The sequence below is a fragment of the Pelobates fuscus genome, chromosome 1, assembly GCF_036172605.1.
Source record: "Pelobates fuscus isolate aPelFus1 chromosome 1, aPelFus1.pri, whole genome shotgun sequence".
Classification (NCBI taxonomy): Eukaryota; Metazoa; Chordata; class Amphibia; order Anura; family Pelobatidae; genus Pelobates; species Pelobates fuscus.
Window position 1 is genome coordinate 202,189,043 of NC_086317.1, and position 27,830 is coordinate 202,216,872.

At 44.8% G+C, this 27,830-nt stretch overlaps 1 protein-coding gene across 1 annotated transcript; it reads left to right on the top strand.

Annotated features, from left to right (window-relative positions):
* On the top strand, positions 1 to 27,830 carry SESN2 (sestrin 2). Its single transcript, XM_063444444.1, has 10 exons — positions 1 to 247; positions 5,625 to 5,684; positions 5,769 to 5,915; positions 20,766 to 20,948; positions 22,220 to 22,393; positions 23,558 to 23,699; positions 24,667 to 24,785; positions 24,948 to 25,138; positions 25,469 to 25,613; positions 27,265 to 27,830. Exons 1-10 carry the CDS (start codon positions 128 to 130, stop codon positions 27,349 to 27,351), a joined length of 1,368 nt encoding a protein of 455 aa, XP_063300514.1. The 5' UTR covers positions 1 to 127; the 3' UTR covers positions 27,352 to 27,830.

A 27,830-nucleotide genomic window follows, 5' to 3' on the forward strand; every position in this document is an offset into this window, starting at 1 on the left:
GGCGGAGTCAGGGAGGAGCTCTGCCCGGACTAGTTGCCGCTGGGCGCTGACTCGCCGCTCATTAGTGCCGCTTGCTGCTTAGCACTAAGTTCGTGCCCTCTGCTCGCTGAGGGCGGCGGTGGTGGTCATGGCAGCGGTGTGCCCTATCTCTCCTGTGAGGCCGGCAGACAGCGCCTCTAATGCCCGCCAAGACTGTAGCCCCGACCCGCAGACCAGCCCGGTTAATGGCTTGAATGGCGTGGAGGAGGTGAGCGGACTTGTAACTTCTGGGTTTATTTACTAAGAGTCTTCTTGCCAACTCGCGATGTGTGTAAAACTAATGGAACCCGTTATAGTGGGATAGAGATTGGGGTCTCTGACTCTGTATGACAATCCCGGGACATGGGTTTAATGGGCAGCATTACAGACCATCCCGGGCAGCCCAGCTCTGAGGTGAAATCGTGATCCTGCAGCCCATGCCTTACACTGGTAGTGTTTTGTTATGGATACATGACCCCTAGCAGTCCATTGCTGCTGCCCAAGCCTGTCAGACTATGAATGGCAGTAAAACAGGCTGTGTGGAGTGCCGGGGGCTGTTTTTGGTTGTAGTTCCAGCTTTGGGGCTGCTTGCTTGCAGAGCTCTGTGAGATTTCTGGGCATTTAAACATGTAGCTCCGCCCACTAAACTTTAAATCCGTGTTAGCGCTTCCTGAGTGCAGACACACTGCTCCCAGTCCCTCCTTTTATCACCCTGTTATTGCAGACACTGCGGTCTATCCGCTGAACTACGAATTCTATGGGTTTACATGCGAATGGCACGATCTGGCAAGGAGTAAATAAATCGAAGGAGTTATTCAATAAGCTGCAAATTGTAGACTCGAATTGAGATCTGAACTGTAAGATTTACTCTTAAATAGCCAAGTTGTTACCATATAGAGGAACTTGAAATGTCTTCCGGATCGGCCAATTTTGGACTCAATTTTGACACTTGACAAGTTTAAAAACTCTATAGTGCATTAAATGTGTGTGTGTGTGTATATGTGTGATTGTCATTACAGTATGATATACTTCTCATGGCCTGAGCTGGTTTTATAGGCTGTTATTCTAGCCCTTGGCAGATCAGTACTCCATGTGCACATAAGTTATGAATATGCAGTGAGTGACATACAATCATATATAGCAGTATTTAACAGGAGCAACTTCAGTTTGTCTCCTCCTGTAGTGATTTGAAAACAGGAGTAAAAAGTTCCACTTCTTATCCCACTTACCATCCTGCACTTTGCATTCCTCTAATCTAAGCATGTACTCTATCTCTTTGTAACTCTGGCTAAAGGTTACATCAGAAAGCTACTGTGTTTTTCCACAATAAGCTGGTCCTCTGTCTTCCTTCTACACATCTACCTTGCTTAAAACCCCTCCCCTTGACTCAAAACTTTGTTTTGCCTAAGCATGGCCATGTATCCTACATATGTCTGTGTGTTTTTTTTTATTTTTTTTTAGCAATGACATTTTTATCTTGGTTAATATTGCTCTTCTGTTTTAATCCATTGCATACTCTGAAGTGTTCCATGTGACTTTAAGTCTTGCTTGCAGAGTTTTTCATATGTCATTCTGAGAACATGTATTCCTAAAGCTATAGTGTTATATTTAGGTGACTTCCCCCACCCATGCACAATAAAAAATATTATTTTTTTATTCTATCTACCATGAATACTTTAGTCATATGAAGTGGTCATGGTGTTAGGAGTATATACGTGTAGTATTTCTGCTTGAAACACTGCACTTACAGGAATATTCATTTTTATACATCCCCAGCACACGTCATCGGCACCCCAGAACTCTGCTCTGGGCTACCAATGTCTATTCTGTGCAAAAAAAAAAAAACTGTCGGAGTGCACTGTATGATGCAAAAATCTTACTCTTGCGGGCAGTGCGCTATTGCATCACGCTCCCTCCGAAGCACTTATTTATTTTCCCTTGCGCAAAGAATTGAGCATGCAAAAGAGTACAGCATATTAATGAGGCCAAATCTATCAAATGTCTTAAAGTTGTATTGGTGTCACTTAAAATGATGGCCCTCACCATGCCATTTTTCCTGGCTGAAATAATCAGTCTTGATGATCTCAGCCAAGCCATTATACAACATCTAACTGTACAAGATACACTAGTACCTAGAGTGGAGCGCTAAAGAGCAAAAAATATGGGGAATTACTTGCCCCCGTTTATATCAGGCATACACCGTATGCAATTCAGTACATAATAAAAAAAAAAAAACACACAAATATAATGCAGATGGTAAAAATGTGTCAATGATTCAATAGTTTAAAGTCAGACCACTCACCATGTAACGCAACCTATATACATTGGCTCCGTATATCAGTCGGCTATGCTCTTAGGGCAGCATCACACCACTCCTTCATAGGAGATATCCTCCAATAATAAGAGAGACCGATATGGTGTAGTATGTCAATCAAATCAAAAGACCAATGTAAGGTAGGTGTTGGGCTCACCTTATCTATAGCCAAAGGTCCTGGCTCTAAGGCGTAGTGCCACTATAGAGGGGATGGCACTTTCCCAAAACGAAGATTCCTGAGGCTGGTTAGGATATCTTAAAATACTAAAACAATAGACTGTCCACACTGTATTTGGAAATCCAAGATCAGCCAATACGCGTGCGTGTCTCTCTCTCTCTCTCTCTCTCTCTCTCTCTCTCTCTCTCTCTCTCTCTCTCTCTCTCTCTCTCTCTCTCTCTCTCTCCCCCTCTCCCCCTCTCCCCCTCTCCCCCTCTCCCCCTCTCCCCCTCTCCCTCTCTCTCCCTCTCTCTCCCTCTCTCTCCCTCTCTCTCCCTCTCTCTCCCTCTCTCTCCCCCTCTCCCCCCCTCCCCCTCTCCCCCCTCCCCCTCTCCCCCCTCCCTCTCTCCCTCTCTCCTCTCCCCCTCCCTCTCCTCTCCCCCTCCCCCTCCCCCTCCCCCTCCCCCTCCCTCTCCTCTCCCCTCTCCCCTCTCCCCTCTCCCCTCTCCCCTCTCCCCTCTCCCCTCTCCCCTCTCCCCTCTCCCCTCTCCCCTCTCCCCTCTCCCCTCTCTCCCCTCTCCCCTCTCCCCTCTCCCCTCTCCCCTCTCCCCTCTCCCCTCTCCCCTCTCCCCTCTCCCCTCTCCCCTCTCCCCTCTCCCCTCTCCCCTCTCCCCTCTCCCCTCTCCCCTCTCCCCTCTCCCCTCTCCCCTCTCCCCTCTCCCCTCTCCCCTCTCCCCCTCTCCCCCCTCTCCCCCCTCTCCCCCCTCTCCCCCCTCTCCCCCCTCTCCCCCCTCTCCCCCCTCTCCCCCCTCTCCCCCCTCTCCCCCCTCTCCCCCCTCTCCCCCCTCTCCCCCCTCTCCCCCCTCTCCCCCCTCTCCCCCCTCTCCCCCCTCTCCCCCCTCTCCCCCCTCTCCCCCCTCTCCCCCCTCTCCCCCCTCTCCCCCCTCTCCCCCCTCTCCCCCCTCTCCCCTCTCTCCCCCCCTCTCTCCCCTCTCTCCCCTCTCTCCCCTCTCTCCCTCCCTCTCTCCCTCCCTCTCTCCCTCCCTCTCTCCCCTCCCTCTCTCCCCTCTCTCCCCTCTCTCCCCTCTCTCCCCTCTCTCCCCTCTCTCCCCTCTCTCCCCTCTCTCCCCTCTCCCCTCTCCCCTCTCCTCTCTCCCCTCTCCTCTCTCCCCTCTCTCTCTCCCCTCTCTCTCTCCCCTCTCTCTCTCCCCTCTCTCTCTCCCCTCTCTCTCTCCCCTCTAGTCTCATAATGTGGATAGTATTTTATTTAATTTACCGTTTTTTACTTTTTTGTTAATAAAGAAGTTTTATATATATTTTTTCAGCATCCATGCTCCCTCAGTGCTCCTTAACCTCCATGTTTCCTGCAGCATCATGGCAGCATGACCTCCTCCTCTGGTGTGGTCCAGTGATTCTCATGGAGGAGCATTGGGGACATGATGTGCATGACACAGCATACTTTCTAGATACCCCAAAGGAAAGTAGTGACTCAATGCTTTCCTATGGTGGGCATCTGCGTCCCAAAACAGTTTTACTCTGTTAGTGCAGCGGAAGTGCCTCGGTGGCTGTCAGTGGAGATATTTAATCCTTGCCATTTTCTGCAAAACTGCAGTGTTTTTACCTTGAAGCTTTGAATTGAAAGGGTCACTGCACCCAGGCCACTTTATTTAGATGAAGGGATTTGGGTGACATCCGTAGTCCTTTTAGCATGATAACTTAAAATCTGCAGTAACTGTAGAAATGTCCAGATAAAGATACATTTGAAGCAAGTTTGCTGAGATTTCTTGAGAACAGACGAGGAAGATTCAATTCCCCCGCCCCCCCCCCTGTGATTGTTCAGTCTTTTATAGTAGCAATCACCATGGAAAGTGTGGAATGTTGGCAAGTGGCTTTCATGATTGCTCCACTTCTAAAATGTTGCATCATTTTATTTACCACATTGATCTGTGTAAAATTTGCCTTTCCAGACGCATTCCTGGTTGGACTGGTTAACGATGATAAGAATGTGTATATTTTGGGCAAATCCTCTGGCCTGCACCTTCCCGTTTCAACTCCTGTTGTGCTGGGAGCTTTTCCAAATCAATCCTGTTCCTTAATTTAAAATTGTATGGCTAAGTTACTGAGTGTTTGTCCAATGCACATGGGTGTCGAATGCATAAGAGATGGTTTTTTTTTTTTGTTTGTTTTTTTTTTAGCCTGTAGATTGAGGCAACTGGCGCATTCGAATGAGACAGATATCTCAAAGTGATGCATGTCCCTTTTTTAACAGGGCTGCTTGAACCTGCAATATACGGATAACAAACTTTAAAGGTAGGGAGGACTCGAGGCATGTGTCAGTTGACATTTGTTGGCTCTCCTTGAACCAGTGTTTCCTCATTGTATATTTTGTTAATGCCACAAACAATACATTTTAAAAATTTTGCTATTCGTTTTGGGAGGCTGTGTTTACACTATTTCTTACAGACCTTGCAGTGTTATTTGAACATTTTTGTGCATACTTGACTATTACCTACTCCAATGCACTTTCAAAACCTAACATTGTCATTTCAGCTAGTATTATTCAGAGATTTTCTGGAAACCATGTACAGATTTGTTCTTGTTTCTTAAACGTCACTATTGTGACTATCTTATGGCTTGTTGGCTTTGGTTTTTTGTTTTTTTTCGCTGTACTTCATAACGTGTCACTGTTTATGCATCAACTTCCTGTATGTGACTATGCATGTGTATTGTGTTGGCTCACACGTTTATAGCAAGTAAAAAAAAAAAAAAAGCAAGTGTGTCTCAGGATGTCTAGTTTACAAACTGAACTGATTTGTGTTTTTTTTTTTGTTTTTTTTTTTGGTCTTAAAAGTATACAAGATGGTCTGCTTACAGATCATAGCGTTATTTTTTTTTTTTTTCGTTCTTATTCACTGCATTCCTTTGCTGAGTGTTAATTACCTGAGGCGGAATTTGTGCAGGTGAATATAACTGCTGTGTCAGACTTCAGTAGGCTTGCTTGTACACGTGAGTCGTGTCACACTCTCTTTGAGCTCTGGTTGGCGTGTGTGTTTTTTTTGTTTTTTTGTTGTTCTTCTCATTCAGTCATTCCCACTTCCTGTTGTAATAAACGTCTTTTTGCTTCTTATTTGACAGGAAAAAAATCAACCAAACAGAGATCCCAGGGGACCCAGTATGTACATACCTGTGTCTGAGGTAATGTGGTTTTACTATAGTGTCGGTGGATTTGCTAACCTTGATTGAAATGTATATCTATCTCCTAAACATTTTATATTTTAGTTGGCAGGGGCGTACTTTGGTGACAACATTGCTGCTGTGATGGGTATACATCCAGAGTACTTGCATATCTTCTGGAAAACACAACATCAGCTCCTACGAATGGACGGTGCTCTCTCCCTTCCAGAGAGACACTATGTGGCAATAATGGTGAGTTTTGGTCGTAGGTGTGTAATGTATTTTGCGGTCTTCTCACTTTTTGTTTATTTTTATTTTTTTAAACCAGCTATCTGGTGGCTCTGTCTCTCTCCCCCCCCCCCCTATTATTTTTTTTTTTTTAATTCTTTATTTTTGCAGTGCATATGGTGGTAACATTTAGGCACGTGGTACCCCAAAGGCAATCCGCATGCATATTTCAAAACAAAGAGTGATAACATGGAAAGCATTAGGGTATGGTAGTACAATGCACTATTTTTATATTTATGAACAGGCTTAAATCACGTTATTTAGGCATGTTATAGATTGTTTTCGTTGAACATGCTAAACTAGGCAATTTTATGTATACGTTAGTAATCTATTAAACAGGCGATTATATCTGCGTTAAACCCAAGCGATGCACATAACTATAAGAAAAAAGGTAATACGCTGGAAAACATTCGCATTTAATGCTAAACACGTCAGGTCTAATGTTTGTTGGACAGTTATACACACAGAAGCTGGAATATCGCTGAGTTAGTCATAAGAATAGTAAATACGTTTACATGGACTGCTGACCAGCCAGTATCCCACCCCACATGACCCCATAGGTGAATGATGACCACAATGCTCAGTAGGAAATAGCTCACTGTGTTCTCTGCCAGGAAGTAATAAACATACATTTATTCTAGCATACTAGAAAATCAAGCATCTAATTTAGACAAGCAAGGCCATGTTTAGGCCAAAGTCAGCCAATATCTGCGACAGGTAAGATAGTGTCCCATAAGCAGAGGTGTATCCTGGTTTTGTGCTGCCCTAGGCCACCCCTCCCCCCGCGCCACCCCCACCCAACCTTTCCCCCCTGCCCCGCATTCTAAATACACACACACACACACACTCGCTAACAGAAACACACACACACTAACAGACACACTCACTAACAAACACACTCACTCACTAGCAGACACAAACTAACATACACACACACTCACAGGCAAACACACACTAACAGACAGACACACACACTAACAGACAGACACACACACTAACAGACAGACACACACACTAACAGACAGACACACACACTAACAGACAGACACACACACTAACAGACAGACACACACACTAACAGACAGACACACACACTAACAGACAGACACACACACTAACAGACAGACACACACACTAACAGACAGACACACACACTAACAGACAGACACACACACTAACAGACAGACACACACACTAACAGACAGACACACACACTAACAGACAGACACACACACTAACAGACAGACACACACACTAACAGACAGACACACACACTAACAGACAGACAGACACACACACTAACAGACAGACACACACACTAACAGACAGACACACACACTAACAGACAGACACACACACTAACAGACAGACACACACACACACTAACAGACAGACAGACACACACACTAACAGACAGACAGACACACACACTAACAGACAGACAGACACACACACTAACAGACAGACAGACACACACACTAACAGACAGACACACACACTAACAGACAGACAGACACACACACTAACAGACAGACACACACACTGACAGACAGACACACACACTGACAGACAGACACACACACTGACAGACAGACACACACACTGACAGACAGACACACACACTGACAGACAGACACACACACTGACAGACAGACACACACACTGACAGACAGACACACACACTGACAGACAGACACACACACTGACAGACAGACACACACACTGACAGACAGACACACACACTGACAGACAGACACACACACTGACAGACAGACACACACACTGACAGACAGACACACACACTGACAGACAGACACACACACTGACAGACAGACACACACACTGACAGACAGACACACACACTGACAGACAGACACACACACTGACAGACAGACACACACACTGACAGACAGACACACACACTGACAGACAGACACACACACTGACAGACAGACACACACACTGACAGACAGACACACACACTGACAGACAGACACACACACTGACAGACAGACACACACACTGACAGACAGACACACACACTGACAGACAGACACACACACTGACAGACAGACACACACACTGACAGACAGACACACACACTGACAGACAGACACACACACTGACAGACAGACACACACACACACACACACACACACTGACAGACAGACACACACACACACACACACACACACAGACACACACACACACACACACACACACACTAACAGACAGACACACACACACACACACACACACACACACACTAACAGACACACACATTAACCCTTTTTTTTTAAATTTATTTTTTTAACACTTTTTTTTTTAATTTTTTTTTTAACACGTTTTTTTTTAATTTTTTTTTTAACACGTTTTTTTTATTTTATTTTTAACACGTTTTTTTTATTTTATTTTTAACACGTTTTTTTTATTTTATTTTTAACACGTTTTTTTTTTTTATTTAACACCCCCCTCCTTACCTTTGGGAATGCTGGGGAGGGGGGTGTCTCTTCCTCCCTGGTGGTCCAGTGGCTGCTGGGCGATCGGGCGGCGCGGCACTGCCTGGCGGGCGGCCGGCCGGCCGGCGAGGGAGCACTTCCCCTGAGCTGTCTGCTCAGCTCCCTCGCCAGCCGCAGAGTGAGGCTGGGAGGCGGAGCCGGAATATGACGTCATATTCCGGCTCCCAGCCTCACTCTGCGGCTGGCGAGGGAGCTGAGCAGACAGCTCAGGGGAAGTGCTCCCTCGCCGGCCGCCCGCCAGGCAGTGCCGCGCCGCCCGATCGCCCAGCAGCCCGCCGGCATGTCTGTCTAACAAGACATTTGCCTTGGGCATTTGCGGGCGGCTTTTTTTGCCGCCCCCTGGAAAATGCCGCCCAAGGCAAATGCCTTGTTTGCCTCGCGGCTAATACGCCCCTGCCCATAAGGCAGCGTGGGTTTGTCGGTCCTGTAGTTTGAAAGCTGTGGGTGTGAAGTCAGGAAAACTGTGCAACCTCTTCTGTCTGTCTGAGGTGCATTTTCGGTGAGTCGGTAGCCACAGGTTGAGCCCGGGGACGATGGGTAGATTTCCCATGTGAGCGTGTTAGTAGGTTTTGTGGGGGGGTGTGCGGTATCTGAGATGTTGCTTCTGACAGAATGTTTCAGAAATGCGGTCCTGTCTCGAGAGAGCTCTGGCCAGCACTCCTTGCGGATCACTGTCACACGTGGTGTCCGCCATTGCTAGTGTGCCATTGAAGGTTGGTCTCTGCAGGCTGATTGCGGTGGAGGGCATATTGCTGGCAATCTGTACGGGTGAGGTACACGCTTTTTTCCGACGCCATGTGTATTGAATACGTTTGCCGCCATTTTGCACGCCGCTCAGGATCTCATCCACAGTGTGGTAGTATTTCTTTGCTGTAGGCTCACCACTGTTGCTTGGGCCGGGATAACCACCACCGGCCCCAGGGGGGGGAGAGACGGGGCCTGCTCCATGACCTCGAGGGGGTCTAGTGTGATTCAGTCGGGCGGGATAGCGGGGCAGCGGCCGTCTACCCCGCTCACCGCCTAAGTAGGCCTCATCCTGTGCAGAGACTTGAGTCAATCTGGGGGACTAAAACACGGAGTGCAAGACTCTCCCCAGGTCCAGTGCCCCTTCATGTATCGGACCACGTTCTCTGGTCGTTAGGAGGGTACCAGTTTGGCTTTTACTTGGTAAAATTGCGCTCGATTGCAGGAGCTGTTGTTTCTTGCGGCTGGTCTGCATGGCGGGCAGGCCCCGCCCCCCCTATTTCTTTTTTTGCCTGACTCTGTCTTCCCCCTCCCCCTTTCTCTTGCTGCTCTCCTTTAGTTTATGTACTCCATTCTGTCTCAACCCTAGTTTTAAGGTATTTTGACCTGACCCCTTTCCACTTCCTTCTCATCCATCTCTTGGATTGCACCATTCTACGTACCTATTTGACATGCCTAGATAAGTTGACCCCTTCATCCATTATAATATGACTATATATTTTTTTTTTTTTTTTTTACACTTAATTTTTTTATTTCAAAGTTTATCAAGAGCACAGTACAGAGTCAATATTCCAAATTTAGACATTTGAAATGCATACAATGTTAAGACTACTACAAGAGAGAAACAAACACATTGATAAACTGCAGTCAGGCAAAAAGATGCATTTTTATTCTGTACCAATACAAAAGCTGTCACTTATTTATTCCCTTTTGCAAAACTAGAAGATAACTAGATAATATAACCATTTAAAAGTATGCTAGTATGGACCATCAACCTGGAGAGATGCCATTGCTGTAAGCGCCTCCACAAACCTCGCTAAATCCAGGGAATATGGCCCATCCAGCTACAAAAAGTGGGCACCAAGACCCCTTAACCCACCCTGTGGCGGTAGATGCCGTTCTTCGCGGCCAGCCATCAGCCCAAGCGGAGAAAGAAAAACAGGGCCTACCCCACGCTGTCATACGCAGGCCTGGAGGCGATCCTGAGCGGTACAGTGGCAAGGCAAGTGTGGGACAGGGCAGCCCCCAACACGACAGACTTACCGGCACACATGCCAGCTATGGGACGTCGCTCCCAACGACCACTACACGCCACAGACAGCAGGGATATTGGGGCCATGCTTCAACGGCCCACGCAGGCCAAAACCGCCCCTGCTGAATCCCCACGCCCGTCACTCACTCCATCACCCAGACCCAGAGGCCTCCACAGACACCCAAGCAGAGTGCCCAAAACTGCTGGATGACCCAGCTGACATGGCTCCAATCACCAGGCAGGACCTAAAAACCCTGCTGACGGACTTTCACAAGATCCTGGCGGCAGAACTTGCTCCCATTAAAAAAGACATTAAGGGGGCGTGGCCTGGACTCCGGCGAGACTGGCAGCAGAGTAGAGGAGCTCCGTCCCGATCAGGGGTAAATAAACAATACCCAGTGAAATTAAGCGGCAATGGCAACTAAAAAAAACTCTGCAACACCGCGGGGACTACCCCGGCCACCGATAACCCGCCAGCGAAGTCCTCCCTGCGGAGGTTCTTCACGGACAACACAGCGCTACACCAACCTCACAAAATGGCGCCCGCGAGCGCTACACGCGGCAGCCAGCCGCCCAGCCCGTCACCTTCTGAGGGCTCAGTGGATGACACGGACATCAGGGCATTGATCACCCAACTGCCATCAAAAAAAGTCCTCAGGGACATGTTCCAGAAGCTGGAGCAATCATTTAGTGAGAAACTGCAGGCTGTGAATGCAGATATCCAGCACCTGGGCAACAGAGTGCAGGCCCTGGAAGACTCAGAGGAAGCCTCTGAACAGCTATGGTCATACTGCCACGCCACACAAACGCAGCAACTGGAGGCTATAACCTTTCTCCAACGTAAGTTAGACAACATAGATAACAGGGGGAGAAGAAATAACTTGAGGGGGATTCCGGAGTGCCCGGACGGCGCCACAGAAGACCCTATTAGGGTTCTGACTACCCTTTTTAATGGTATCCTCGCCAGGCCAGCAGACACAGTGATCCGCTTTGACAGGGCCCATAGGGCAGCGAGGCCTAAGCAATTACCGAGGGACAAGCCACGAGACCTTATATGCCGAATCCACCACTTCCCTCTGAAAGAGGAAATATTCCGCAAAGCCTGACAGAACAAAGCATTAAAGTTCGATGGGGCCCCTGTGGCTATCTTCCAAGACATCTCACCATCTACCCTGCAGGCTAGGCAGGCTCTTAAGCGGAACACCACGGCCCTACTCGAGAAGCAAATCAAATTTCGGTGGAGCTTTCCATTTGCCCTGTCGGTGACGACCTCTAATGGGAGCCACACGATCACCACACCAGCGGATGTTCCCGACTTCCAATGGGCACTGGACCTACCCATTGTTGCGATTGAAGATTGGACTGGCTTAGCATGCTTAACAGCTACACCACAGCAGCACAAACCCAAATGGCAGAGGACACCAAGAAAACGGAGGCGACAACCCCAGGCGGACCCTGAGACGTCCAGCACAATACGAGATGGGGCAACCTGAGGGACATTACAGCTTCTCTTGCATATCCTTTTAAGCTCTTATGTTTGAAAACCTAACCAGGTTTCCGAGTTTTTCATTGCCTTTGATTTATTTACCCACATTTATTTATGTATATTTTGCCGCCAACTACTTCTGTTTTTGACTGCTTGTCCGAGCTACTAGGGCTCCGCATAATGCCAATATGACTTTGTTTCACCAGGGAGCCACGAGGAAGCCCGGATCCGGGTGCATTTACAGGGATGGGGTAATAGCCGTCCCATGGGGTATATGTGACCCGTCCCACGGGTATCTCATGTTCCCTCACTTCCCCTCCCCCGACCGGGCGCTGTCACAAGGGCCTGAGTTTCACCCTCCCCCCACAGAGAGGCGCTTGGGTTGCGACTTTGGGACACGTCTGGGTCTCCCCCAAGGGTAGCGCCAACTCCTTGTAAATATGATGCTAACACATCGTTTCTATGTATATCGTTTTTGGTTACCTCCACCCACCCCAACCTTTATCGCTGTTGCCTACCTAACTATGCAGATACTCCTTCATTCTAAAAAGTGTAGCCGTACACTCTCATATGATGGCACAACTTAAACTGATGTCCCTTAATGGGAGGGGACTCAATATCCCTGAGAAGCGTAATATGCTGGCCCAAGAAATAGACAGACAGCCGACATCACTTTTATTCAAGAAACGCATTATAGGGGTGATGTCCAACATAAGATACGATCCAAACATATCCAACAATCTTATTATAGCAACTTTGGGAAAAGCAAATCTAGAAGGGTGGCAATTTTGGTGAACGCTAAGGCAGCCCTCACTGAAACCACGGTGAAAACGGATCCGGGGGGAGGTTTATATTAGTCAAGGGGAAATGTCAAGGCACGTGGATAACACTAGCTAATGTCTATGCCCCGAATGCAGACCAGGGCTCATTTGCTAGGTCCTGCCTGAACAAACTAGAGGGTTTCACAGAGGGAGTGGTGATAGTTGGAGGTGACTGGAACATGGTAATAGACCACACGATAGACAGCACCACACTTACCACAGATAAGCGACGACAACAGCGCACCCTCCTGGCAAATGCGTTATAGGCACACCAGCTGATGGACTGTTGGCGAATACTCCACCCGCACGACAGGGACTATTCATTCTACTCCCAAACCGCCCTAAGCTACTCTAGAATTGATATGTTTCACATAAACCACAGATCTCTCCCTATATTAAAAGAAGCAAGTATAGGTAACATCACTTGGTCAGGCCATGCCCCGATCTTCCTGACTCTCTCCCTACCTGACTCCACCAACGGTAGCTCACAATGGAGGCTCAATGAGACCCTCCTGGATGATCCGAGAGTGATCGAGGATCTCCAGGCGACCTTACGCAACTATTTCCTAGACAACTTGACGGCTGACGTCTCGGACACATGGGTATGGGAAGCACACAAAGGGGTGATCAGGGGAATTCTGATCAAATGGGGATCTAGGATCAAAAAGGAACGTGCGCATAAACTGAACACCTTATTGGCACCCATACAGGCACAAGAAACATTGCACAAACAAAACCCCACTCCGGAAATCTTTCACAAGCTGATAGAGCTTAGATCCCTTCTCTCCCTCCACGCATATAGGGCAACCCAAATAACGAAGTATCTTCTACGCCCACGGCAATAAGAGCAGAAAACTGTTGGCTATGGCACTAAAGTCCAAACACCAGAAATCCTTTATAGCCTGCATTAAGAATAGCCAGGGGACACAATGCAACACCACGCAGGACATAGCAAAGGCGTTTAGGGAATTTTACCATAATCTCTACAACCTTACGCCACCGGCAGGTGCGCCTCTCGACATCCAAAACTATCTGAAGGCCAAAATTACCCACAAAATTCCAACAGAATCAGCGCAGGCTTTAGATGCACCATTTTCTCTAGAGGAGCTCTCCTCCGCCATTAAAGCTATGCCCAAGGGCAAAAGCCCTGGTCCAGATGGCCTGACAGCCAGATATTACCAAACCCTAGCTGTAGACTTGGGCCCACATTTACTTACCATGTTAAACGGGCTTCGACAGGACACCTCCCTCCCCCCCCCCTCCCCCCCCCCAAAATGTTGCACGCATCCATCTCTATCATTCCCAAACCTGGGAAGAATCCTGAGGCATGTGGTAGCTATAGGCCAATCTCCCTTATCAACCTTGACCTCAAATTGTTCGCCAAACTAATTGCTAATTGAATCAAACCTCTCTTACCGACCCTGATTCATTCAGATCAGGCGGGTTTTGTACCTGGCCGTGAGGCCAAGGATAACACTTCACGGATACCAAGTGTCATCCACGGAGCAAACGCCACCAACACCCCTACATTACTTCTAGGTATAGATGCTGAAAAGGCCTTCGATAGGGTAGACTGGGCGTACCTATTCGCAGTCTTGGACCACCTGGGTTTTGGCACTAGAATGAGAAACTGGATACATACACTGTACAGGGGCCCTTCGGCCTCGGTCAGGGTAAATGGACAATTGTCAGCACCCTTCCAAATTGGCAACGGCACCCGCCAGGGATGCACACTATCACCCCTTTTGTTTGTACTGGAGATAGAGCCGTTCCTGACGGCTGTACGCAATAATGACAAAATCAGGGGATACCGCTATCCCGAGGGGGAGGTGAAAGTCTCTGCTTTCGCAGATGACGTGCTTTTTTTTCCCTTACAGACCCCCTCAAAACACTCACACAGGTACAGAAGGAAATAGAGACATTCGGAGCCCTATCGAATTTTAAAATGAATACAGATAAATGCGAGATCCTGGGGATCTCTACACCGCCGTCACTGCAGGACCAGATTCGAGAATCCCACGATTTCGTCTGGTCACAAAAAGGTTTGACGTACCTGGGAATCCGTCTAACCCCATCGATCAAAGACCTATACACGCAGAACTTCCCCAAGCTTATGGACACTATAGATTGTGACCTTAAAAAATGGGACATGCCCCACTTCTCCTTAATGGGACGTGTTAATATAATAAAAATACCCCTCCCAGCTGCCTTCTTCAGGCAAATGAAGACATTGGTAACGAAATACACATGGGGACACAAACCCGCGAGGATAGCTTACCCAGTCTTATTTATTTATTAAAAATTCTTAAGAAACGCAGTCTTATTACCCATAGGGTCTCGATGCGCATACCAGCAATCAAAAACAAGCAAAACAATATCCAGCACACAACAGCATTATAATCACATGCATTTGAACCAGGTTAAAAATTTCATGTCATCCCGTATGCCTGAGCAAATAAAACTGTTTTTAAGCTCCGGCGGAACTTCAATAGATCATTCTCAAGTGTTAATGTCAGAGGCAGGGAGTTCCAAAATTGCGCTCCCTGAACATCACTCGTCCTCCCTCCGCACTTTTTCTTTTTAAAATTTGGAATCTTCAATAAGGCTAAATCAGCCGATCTCAAGGATCGACTGGGAGCATAGCGTGTGAATTTATCCTTCAGATAGTCTGGTCCCATACCGTGGATTGCCTTATATACCAAACAACCATTTTTAAACAGAACCCGTTCACGAACGGGCAGCCAGTGCAGGGCTTTTAAAGATGGAGTGATATGGTCATTGCGGGCCACACCCGTAAGTAGCCTTGCAGCTGCGTTCTGTATCAACTGTAGCTTGTGTATGATGTTCTGAGGCAGTCCAAGGTACAGGACATTGCAGTAGTCCAATCGGCTACCGATGATGGCGTTGACCACCGAGATTTGATCGGAGGGGGCAATAAATCTAAAAATAGACCTCAGAAGCTTCAGGTGGTAGTGGCAAGAGCTTACCACCTGATTGATCTGGGGCTTCAGTGTCAACCTAGAGTCGAAAATGACTCCCAGATCTCTGACCTTGGTGGCAGGACTCGGAGATGGAGAAAACGAGTCCGGCCATGAGGGAAAGATACTATTCACCTCCTGGTTACTGAAGATGATGCATTCAGTTTTGGAGCCATTGAGTTTTAAATTGGCTCCCATCCACGACTGGATATCCTGTAGGCAGGAAGAAAGATTGATTTGATCCTCCTTTTTCTTGGCCAGGCGAACGTACAACTGGGTATCGTCGGCATAGATATGATAGGGAAGCATGTGGCGGCGGATGATATGGGTCAGTGGCCTCATATAGATGTTAAACAGGATTGGAGATAAAGCCGAACCCTGGGGGACTCCACACGTCAGGGCGATGTTAGAGGAGTAAAATGTTCCCAATTTTACCCTTTGAACCCTGTCGTGGAGAAACGAGGTCACCCAAGCCAGCGCCCTATCATCCACACCAGCCACAGTAAGTAGCCTCTCTATCAATCTATCATGATCGATGGTATCGAAGGCCGCCGATAAATCCAGGAGTACCAGGGCAATTTCCTCCCCTCTGTCCAAGGCCCACAGGAGATCGTCGTGGACTTTAACCAGGGCAGTCTCTGTCCCTCTACCAGGTCGAAATCCCGATTGGAAGTCATCCAGAATGTGATTAGACTCCAGGTGAGGCTGAATCTGCCATACCGCCGCTCTCTCGATGATCTTGGCCAAAAAAGGCAAGGTGGAAATGGGTCGATTGTTGCTCAACTCGGAGCGTGGCACAGTTGGAGTCTTCAGCAGAGGGATAACCACAGCCTGCTTCAGAATGCCAGGAACAACTCCGGTGGCAAATGACATACTAACAATGTCTGCAATATAGGGGGCCAAAACATCAGCGGCAATAACATCTTAACATCCACACCCAGGCTAGGCGGGTTGGGGTTGCCCCACATGTACAAATACTATGTAGCGGTCCTGCTCACGAGAGTTAGGGAATGGACGTGTGTGGACTCACCTAAAGCCTGGTATGGGCTGGAACAGAGTTTTGCGGCAGTACCACTCCACACCCTGCCTTGGCAAACATGCCAGCTCACAAAACTCTCCCCAACACACCATCCACTTATCCACAACACACTTCAACTCTGGAGAAGACAGAGAGGGCTGGGGTCTGTCCCCTGGACTATCCCCGTTCTTCCCGTTGGCGAATAACCCAGACTTCCAAGATGGCCACGGCAGCACCACTCTATCCCGAATCACAGGCAACCCCTGCCCAGACCTGGCGGCAATTCTGACAACAGGCAACCCACCTACGTTAAAGACTTACCCCACACCAGCTAACTGACAGACAATGCTAGAAGCAATGGCTAGGGCCCAATTGACCCACTTCCTCACCAGCTCGGTTCTCCCGTACTGGGCGAACAGAGCTAAAACACCATTCGAACTCTTATGCACTAAGGGAAACAAAGCCAAGAGACCCCTGTCAGCCATATACCACCTCCTCCAATTGGACACGAGCAACCCACCAACGCACCCATTTCAGCGTCAATGGATGTAGGAACTTCATATACATATGACTCCTACCGACTGGACATATGTTATGGGGTCAGGAATAAAAACCCCACTTAGTGTTGCTCGTAAAGAGACTTACTATAAAAGGATCACTAGGTGGTACCGAACCCCAGCACTGCTCCATACCTATTGCCCCACAGTTAGCGATCAGTGTTGAAGATGTGAGTCAGCACAGGGGAACATGGCACATATTTGGTGGGGATGTAAGCACATAAGTCCGTTCTGGACCCAAATTCTTCTCTATATTAAGAAACTGCTATCCCTAAGAACACAATTATCTCCCTCACAAATACTCATAGGGTGCGTCTCAGCTAGACCCTCATAAGCAACGTCTACTTCACACTCTCCTAGGGGAGGCAAATGCCCTCATACCTAGGTATTGGCGTCAAACTAAAATACCAACTAGGGAACAGTGGGTTCTTCAGGTAGAAAGGACTAGAGAATTGGAGGACATACATTGGTCGTCCCAGGGCAAGCGGGACAAGTATTTCAAGATCTGGGAACCATGGCTCACTTATTGGGGAACCCCACTCACAACCCCGCCGCCTACGACCACAGCGGCTAGCAGGCAACGCAACATAGCATGATAGGACACACTGCATTGGTTGACGAAACACAAGGAAAACACCACCGCAGCGTAGTTGCAACAGGTAACCCCCCCTCATCTCTCCCCATTACCCACACGCCCCAACACCTTACTCCAGCTATTTCCCCCCCCAGCCACAGGTTTAGTGGCTTGAAAACGGCACAGGTATTCCGGTATTACATGAGCACTACTGTTTGACCAGTTTACCGCTGATGTATAACTGTATGCAACCCCACTATGTTCAACCTGTGCTTAGCCTCCCTTCTCTTCTGTACCCCTTGTTTCGATATCTCAAATTGAAAACTCAATAAAACGTAATTAAACAAAAAAAAAAAATCAAAGCAGTTGCCGATTGGGTGCAGGCATCAGAAAAACAAACCACAAGCATGCAAGACCACCTGTCTGAGCTACAAGAATCAGTGCAGCAAATCTATACACACCTAAGAGACATGACTGCACAGCTCACTGCTCTGGAGGAACGGCAAAGGCGCACTAACATAAAAATAAGGGGCATCCCTGCTGAAATCTCACGAACTACCACACTTCTCCAGACGCATCCTGGCCACAATCTTGCCTCCAGCTACAGCAAAAAAACTAGCCACAGCAGAGATCTATCGCCTACTCTCATCCGCCAGGGCACCTACAAACATTGCCCGAGACGTGATACTAAAGTGCCCAACAGTACAAGACAAAATTCAGCTCATGGCGGCTCTCAAAGGGAAAACACCACTGGCTTTCGAAGGAACTACATTGGCTTTTTTCCAGGACCTCACGAGAGCCACCCTCACCTGGAGAAAAACCACCTCTTTGCTCACCAGTAGCTTGAGATCGGCGAGCATTGAATACAGGTGGAGGACCAACGGTTCACTGACAGTGAAACGAAACTCTACACACACTTACCTCAATGGAAGGCGCACCCGTGTTCCTAGAAACACTGGGTCTGGACATCCCGATCGCTGCTATCCCACCTCGGAGAACAACTACGAATAGATGGGACCCAGAACGCATCACTCCCTTTGTCCCACAGGCTGGGAGCTCCCAGAACACAGAACAGCGACCGCCTCTGGAGACTGGTTTGACGCAGGGCACCTAACCCCTTCAGCGGAGGCATATTCAGGACTTAATTAATCCTTGCAAATCCTACAACTATTTTTATTTTTTGTATAATTTTTTTTCTTTTTCTCTTTTCTCTGTTCGGGGTTGTTGTTTGTTTATGTTGGCCTGCCTATTTAACCTTCAATGGTGAATGACTAGGCTTCCATGTAGCCTCTAAGTCACCACTCTACAGGATAGAACCTGCAAACATCTAGCAACCACTGACACTAGATGCACTGCATAGCCCACCTCAAATCGACAGGACATGGCACTACTCCTACATTTACATTCACACTTTGTAGCGGAACAACGAAAGCACCCCTCCTACTCCCCCGTAACTCCCTTGGTCAGGAGTAATTAATCTAGGACCTAGAACACACTCACCAATCCAGTAGCTGCACTGTAGAGCACACACACCCAAACACGCTCGGTACCCCCAAAGACGCGCCCCATGAATCCTGCACAACACCACCAGCACCTCGCCATTCAGGCAAAGACTGGCACACCTTGCAAGGTGGTCACCTGCACGCTCCAGCAGAGCAGCACCTCTGGTAGTTAGGCAGCGGCGGCTAAATTCAATTCAACCCATTAGCACCTCCACACTCCAACACCCGAGCTCGCAGGGACATACGCTCCCTTCAGCTCAAACGTACCACACCAAGAAGCCCAACTCGACAGATGAGGCAGGGAAGTCTACACGTAACCCCACGCACGCAATCATAAAACACCATAGGTCTATCGACACAAACCTGATGAAACCGCAGAGTCACACCACAGTTGTTACTCACTGTTCATTCTCAGCTCACTTTCACAGTGGGCAAAATGTACTGGCCTGACTATACAGTCACCTTTGTATGCATGCATTTACGCTAGAATGGTACTGAGCCTCAATGATATATCTTAATCGACTAGTCTCATAACCGAACTGCCTAAAAACGTGGCACAACGCGCTTGTATAGTACAATCACACTAACTTAACTACGCATCGTAGCATCTTGTATACCTGACTTGATTAGATCTAGGCGGTGTCATTTTAGCTAATCTTACTCTACTTAGGTTCAGCTTCTGTTCAAACTTTTTCTAGTTCTCAAAAAATAAATAAAAAAATTAGGCATTACCAACCTAGAAATGTGATACATTACTGATGTCTTAAACCCAATGCTGTAAATTATTCGTACATTTCCCTTGTTTTCTCTTCTGTACCCCATCTCATATGCCTTAAATAAAAAACAGATTGACAAAAAAAAAAGTATGCTAGTATGAGAGACTGATCACAATCGATATAATAAGAACTATAATTGCAGTAGAACCCGCAAGTTAGTCTACTGCTTTGTTTCTTTAGGGAAGGTTAATAAGTCAGACCAAATATCCACGAACATTTGATATTACTGTGTAAAGAAAAATGCATCCACTTCAAAAAGTAGAATCAACTGAACTTTGAATACAGTCCCTTACAGAACGTGCATTAGCTCTCTTCCAAATATTTGAAATAATTGGTTCACAGAACTTAAATGTTTCAACAAGGAAAAGTTTAATATCCAGAGAGAATGAACTGACTTAATTTTTGTCTGTATTTAGGCATGTCAGGTTCTCACTGCCAGCCCCCCTTCTCTTAATTATACAAGTTTTTTTTTTTTATATATAACTGTTTTGGTCTTACATGTTATGATTCTACCCTCTCAAAACTTGGATAATGTCATCTTTCACTATCAATTTTTCTCATTCACTCTCAACTTTGTTCTTTGGCAGGCTGCTGCTCGGCACCAATGTATTTATCTGGTGTCGCTCCACTCCTCCTGCTTTCTGCAGGTTGGAGGAGATCCCCGTTGGTTGGAGGGCATTCAACAGGCACCTATTAAACTGCGTGTACTGAATGACCTGAACAAGTTCCTTGCACACAGGCCGTGGATGCTGGCCAAAGAACATATAGCAGTAAGTAGGGCAAAGGACATGTGAGTCTCCTTATGAGGAGAGAAGTATGAGCATGGAGCCAATATCTGAAGAGATGTTGAAGGATGGTTGGGAGAATATTATTTTATGTGATTGTCAAAGATCTATTGCTGTGTATTAGGAAAGTGTTATTTAAAGTATACCAGTGGTGGCTCATTAATTTTTAAAGATGGTAGTGCTAGACTCTGACTTAATCCCATGTACTCAACTCCTGACCAAACAGGCCTTATTTTACACATATAGACATTGACATATCTGGGAAAACATGTACTTTAGAGTTCTGACTCTATTTGCCTATGCTTTTTCAAAATAACAGCCCTAGAAGACATGGCAATAGGGTGACCTGTCTTTTTAGCACATTCAGGATGCAAATCCAATGTGTGTTGTCAAAAATCATATTCATCATTGGCATGTCCATCTATACCCAAACAATTGTATAGTATAAAATATACGAATATCAAACATACTCATTTGTCCTTGAAAATACTAGTAAATGTTGAAACCCCCCCCCCCCCCACATGTGGTCCATCTTCCACCTGCCAATTGATTATCTGCACTGTTCTTTGTCCACTCATTGTTTAGCACAGATCTCTATGCTATTGACAGTCTTCCCAATCACTGTACCAAAAGAAAACCAAAGAAAGGCCTTGCACTATACAAAATTATAATAAGACCATGTCCAAAGTGCTTTAAAAGTATTTACATTTGTAGACCTGACCGAGTACGGCCAGGTAGGGTATCAGTCAGCCTGGTTGAAATACCACTTTCTTCTGTAGCCCTATCCCTTAGTTCTGACACTAAGGGCTCTTTTTAATGTTGGAAGGTGTACTGGGCTAATATTGGAATGGCGTGCTTTGTAGTTGTTCTAGCGGTAGGATTGCCCAGCTTGTAAACATTTCCCCAACCTAGGCCGATCATGTTGTAGAGGTGCAAGGGGAAGGTGGGTCCAGAGACTTTGTATTGGAGTAGTGCAACACCAACAGTCCTCCAATCCTGGTGCTGCTATAATGAAATCTTGAAGGTAATCAAGACTGCTATGGCTTTTAAAGAAAATATAACTTTATCATTTTGAAAAGTTGCTTCCAAAGAAAATATATAAACCTGTTTAGCTAAACCTGGTATGACAGATTTTACTTGCAAACGTGTCCTTCTCTTGATGATCTCTGTGTCTTCATGTGGCGAATAAAGCCTAAATAAACAGTCAAGGAAAATAAGACAAACCTAACACTTATAAACAACTCTTCTATCCACAGTTGCTTCTGCGCCCTCGTGAAGGTAACTCCTGGTCTCTAGCTGAATTGATCCATGCAATTGTTCTGCTAACTCACTTTCATGCACTATCTTCTTTCATCATGGGCTGTGGTATCCGGACCCCACAGAGTCAGCTGAGTAATTCCAGGCCCCCATCTCCTGTTGAATCCAATGAGGTGAGTGGATGCATCCCTTCTATGAGCTCTCAATTAAGCAAATTTTCTACACTGCATACATTTAATAAATGTCTACTGAAACTTGAGCATAAATTGCCTGTATACCTGCTGAACTAGCATCCAGTTTATCATTTGTATATTCATCTGTTTTTAACAAGGGCAACGGTCTTTGTGGCTTTATAGCCTCAACAACCAATTTTGCACATTTTGCTTGTTTAGGAATCTGTATTCGAAAATGTTTTTGATGGCACTCTAGGTTTGTGTCTCCGACTCAAACCATACCGGTTACTGCACATACATTCTTTACCTGTTATACAGTCAGCCATGTTTTTTCCTCTTCTGAGTTGTGGGCTAGTATTTTCTTTGTCAGTGTCTTGTAATAATGATCTGTACATGTGTACAACTTGTTTGGGGTTTTTCTTCTTTTTTTTTTTTTTGTTTTGTTTTCATATTTACATACACTGTAGACCTAATCTTTGTGCCAAGTTTTATACTTGGTTTGATTATTATTTCTTAGTAGCATGTACATGTAAAACCTTTATATATTCCTTGTCTTCTGAGCTGAGTGTGTATAATTGGTCTCCCTCAACGTGGAAGAGATATTATAAAAAATAGTGGTGGTCACTGAGTTCTCATACGTCTTCCTAGCCAGATGGCAATATTACTTAAAGCAGTGAGTTGCAAAATATATTCCAAGACTATTGATTTATGAATGTGCAGCGATAATTTCCTTTTATCTAGTAAGGGTCAGTGTAAACCTCTTACTGCCAATTTCATGATGTTTAGAGAACCCTGTGCCCTGTCTCCTTTTCAGTTCAAACTGCAGCTCCAATCATCCGATTTGAACTAGAGTGGGGGGGGGGGGGGGGGGAATAAACTACTTAATGCCGTCTTATATTCTGGTGGACTGCATGTTATGGAATATGATCTGGTCTATAGACAGAAGACCAGAATAATTGTTTAATAATTGCAGTTTAATTTCTTATTTTACAATGTGTTTCTTAATGCATTAAAACATGGTATTACCCAGAAAACTATTTTGATGCCACATTCCTATGATCTAAAAACCGTTTGTTATTGCGAGTAAATATGTATGTCTTGTTAGGTCTGTTGCATAGATCAATGTGTGTAAAATGTGTCAAACTTTTGCTTGCTTACATACAGGCACTCAACAGTGCTGAAGAAGCAGAGCGTGTTGTAGCTGAAATGCTGAAACTAAATGAGGAAGGAGAAGAAGCCACTCGCGAGGAAATGGAAACTAGATTTGAAAAGGAAAAGATTGAGAGTGTCATGGTGACTGCCAATGGTATGTAGTGTGTGTGTGTGTGTATGTATTTTGGTTTTTATGCATTATTCACAAAATCAAATTGTATAATTTTGTTTATATAACACAATCATTCAGGATTTTTTTATTTTCTTCTCCACTACAAATTCGTGAATAGTTTGAGGAAATAGACTATATTGGTGGTGTCCCATTTATAGTTCCCTGGGATTTTTAACTTGATGGCACACATTCTTGACATTCTATAGTAGTTAATATGTCTTGTATTAAATGGAGTGACAATTACTATACTATACTCTACTCTTAAGTGCCCGAATAATTTCATTTTTATTTGGCAATGCATTCTTCTACCAGAAAGCTACCTCATTGACACATTCTTCAAATGTGGTGTAATATTGGTCAAAATTATATAAAAGCACATTCCAAGCACTATAACCACTACAACCTGCCATTAATGTTTGTGGTGCCGTTCCTGGCTAATTAGTCAAACTATTGAAAATTGTTCAGCAGTTTAACTGTGGTCTGCCGGTTGCTGCCTATGCTGGCAGCTTTGGGCTGATAGTGCAGGTCTTGACTCATTAGCTGAGAGAAATACGCATTCTCAGCCAGGTAGCCAGTTCTACATGCATCTAGGTGACCTCTGGTAAATTGTAAAACGCTTTACCCTCTCCCCTTGAAAAGACACCAGGTCACTATGGCACTGTAACAGCAAAAGAAGGCTAAAATTATTTATTTTTTGTTTTGTTTTTTGACACCACCACCCCCTCCCTGTATTAGTTCATACCATTTCTGAAATGGGTTGTATGTAAAGTCTTTACTAAAATCCATATAGAGAACATCTTCTGCCACTTTATAAAAGCAAGTATAGAAAATTGCACTCTAGTAACTGTTCTGCTTTGCATCCTTAACATTTAGGTTTTCTAAATACAAATTCAAAGGTTTGTTTTACTGTATAAGCATCTGAATAGTTCTATTATATCTGCTTTGACAGGTCGTATCACACAGTGCTTCTTCTCTCCTGCTATATACCGCTTCCTGGAACACCCGGAATTTGGATACATTGATTTCACCAGACGTGGAGAGCAGGCTCCTCCTACTTTCCGTGCTCATGTAAGTCCTATAAGCTTAACCCCTTAAGGACACATGACGTGTGACATGTCATGATTCCCTTTTATTCCAGAAGTTTGGTCCTTAAGGGGTTAAATCAAACAAACTATTCTGGTTAATGCTTTATTTTTGTAAAAATTAAATGTATGGGTTTTTTTCACTTAGGAATTCACATGGGACTGCCATGGGTATTCGCTCATGCATGGATTATACTCTGAGATTGGACAACTGCTGGATGAAAAATTCCAAGTGTCATACAACTTGACCTATCACACCATTGCTACTCATCAGGGTGTGGACACCTCTAGACTACGTCGAGCTATCTGGAACTATATCCAGTGCATCTATGGCATTAGGTAATATAGGATTAGAATCTGATAAATGGATTATGTTGGTTACTTTCTGTCACGGTTTTCATTTTCAACAAGCACAATTTTCACATGTGACTCAGTAGGGTTAACATTGATTAATACATCCAAATAGTTTAACAATTTCCACCAACAGAGATTGCTTTAATAAATATTCTGATTGTGTCTAAAATATGCTTCTCGAAATTTTAAATCTGTGTCTCACCTGCCTCAAAAGTCCAACTTACTTTTCATTCTGGTCCAGTGCATGAGTATGGAAAATGTTGGGTTTGTCTTATTCCTGGCTACATTTTTAATGTTGGAATGTAATATTCCTAGGTATGATGATTATGATTATGGTGAAGTAAATCATCTACTGGAACGGAGTTTGAAGGTTTACATGAAGACTGTGACTTGTCATCCAGAAAGAGTAACACACCAACTCTACAAGGATTTCTGGAGGCAATTCAAGCACTCTGAAAAGGTAAATATTTGAACATATTTATTAACTCCTTAAGGCCACGTGATGGAAATATTCTGTCATGATTCCCTTTTATTCCACAAGTTATGTCCGTAAGGGGTTAAAGGGTTTTAGAACTTCAATATAACCATATTCACTCTCCATATGTGATACAAATTAAACATTATGTATGGCAAATAGTAATTCCTTGCAGGAAAAATAAGGTGCGCTATGACTTTAAATAACTTAATAGTGTACAATACAATAATAATTCTTAATATTATTGTTAAAAGTGCATGTGCAATGTGCAACACGTGAAGAAAATGGGGTAGCAAATCCACACTCACAATTTTAACGCCACTGGCGTGGATCACCCCTCAGGGCTATGCAAATATGTAAAACAAACAAAAAAAGACAGAGATCATAGGGTAATATGTCTTTAAAACTAAAAGTATATGTAAGGGGAAATATTCACACTTACAAAAGTAGAGCAGTTAAAGTCTGCTCTAACTATGATGGCAGAAGTCCTCTTATCTCAGGACTCAGAGACCTTTAGTATTCAGGACAGCAGACAAATCCTTCTGAAGCAATTTTAAGATCAGGATCAGAATGCAGAAATAGATTTGTTGAGATAAAATATTTGAAGTTGAGCGCCTCACTGGCAAATTCTCAGTTATTTTCCTTGGGAAATACTTCCTTACCGGAAGTATTTCCCAAGGAAGTATTTCCCAAGGAAAATAACTGAGAATTTGCCAGTGAGGCGCTCAACTTCAAATATTTTATCTCAACAAATCTATTTCTGCATTCTGATCCTGATCTTAAAATTGCTTCAGAAGGATTTGTCTGCTGTCCTGAATACTAAAGGTCTCTGAGTCCTGAGATAAGAGGACTTCTGCCATCATAGTTAGAGCAGACTTTAACTGCTCTACTTTTGTAAGTGTGAATATTTCCCCTTACATATACTTTTAGTTTTAAAGACATATTACCCTATGATCTCTCTTTTTTTGTTTGTTTTACATATTTGCATAGCCCTGAGGGGTGATCCACGCCAGTGGCGTTAAAATTGTGAGTGTGGATTTGCTACCCCATTTTCTTCACGTGTTGCACATTGCACATGCACTTTTAACAATAATATTAAGAATTATTATTGTATTGTACACTATTAAGTTATTTAAAGTCATAGCGCACCTTATTTTTCCTGCAATGTATGTATAGTGGTGTTTTTTTGAGCTATTTTACAATTTAAGGTGCAGCTTTTTTAATATTGCTTCACTTGGAATAAATAAATATTTATATTCACTATCACTAAATATATAGCGCCTACTGTTTGCCTGTAGATATTTATTTTATACTGTGTTCTTTAAATAGTAATTCCTGCTTGTGGTCATAATTTTACTTAGTCTGTACTCCCCAGAACAAGCATGTGTTAATGGCATGCTCCTGAAGTGCATTGTATGTGTAGGTATAGTTATCATACACTGTTATGAAACTATCTGCGTCTGGATCAATGTTTAATAAATGACAAAGTGTTTGCATTTGAATCCTGTAAATCGAATTACTGTTATAGAATGTTTTAATAAATTGGCTCTTTAGAGTTGCTAGGTGGTAACAGTTATGATTGATACAATATTGAAAGCAGCTGCTCATGCCAAACTTGTTTTTATATCTCCTGCAGGTTCACTTGAATTTTCTCCTTTTAGAAGCTAAATTGCAAGCTGCTCTGCTGTATGTTCTCAGGGCCATATCCTCCTGCAAGACATGAACTTGAATTGGCACATGGGGACGGACCATCTCAGGATTAATGTCTGGACTAGGGTTGCCATTAATTCTTTTTCTGTTGTCTATTTGCACTGATATTGAACATTGCCCTTTTCTCTCAAAGTGGAGATGTTATTTTTTTCTATTCTGTAGTTAGATGTTTTTTTTGTTTGTTTTTTTTCTTCCACTTTCTCCCTTTGCAGGTTATATGTAGCAATATGCAACCACAAGCTATATCTACTTTTGTGGGGGTATTTATTTATTTTTTAATGTTTTTTTGGGGGTTTTTTCGTAAAGCAAAATTGCACCTGTTCTTTGCACACTACAATGCAGTACTATAAACACTGGTGTTACTGTACATCCATTTGTGTATCTCTCTCCCTGTGCAATATGTTCAGCTGGTATTCAGTGAAGGATTTAAGATATTTACACAGCCTTAAAATCTACCTTAATATTTTTATGTTTTAAATGTCGTCTGTCAGT

Coding starts and splice junctions, on each gene's coding strand:
- SESN2 (XM_063444444.1), top strand. CDS start 128: ATGGCAGCGGTGTGCCCTATCTCTCCTGTGAGGCCGGCAGACAGCGCC. Junction 23,700..24,666: donor TGTCATGGTGACTGCCAATG/GTATGTAGTGTG, acceptor CTGCTTTGACAG/GTCGTATCACACAGTGCTTC. Junction 24,786..24,947: donor CTCCTACTTTCCGTGCTCAT/GTAAGTCCTATA, acceptor TTTTTCACTTAG/GAATTCACATGGGACTGCCA.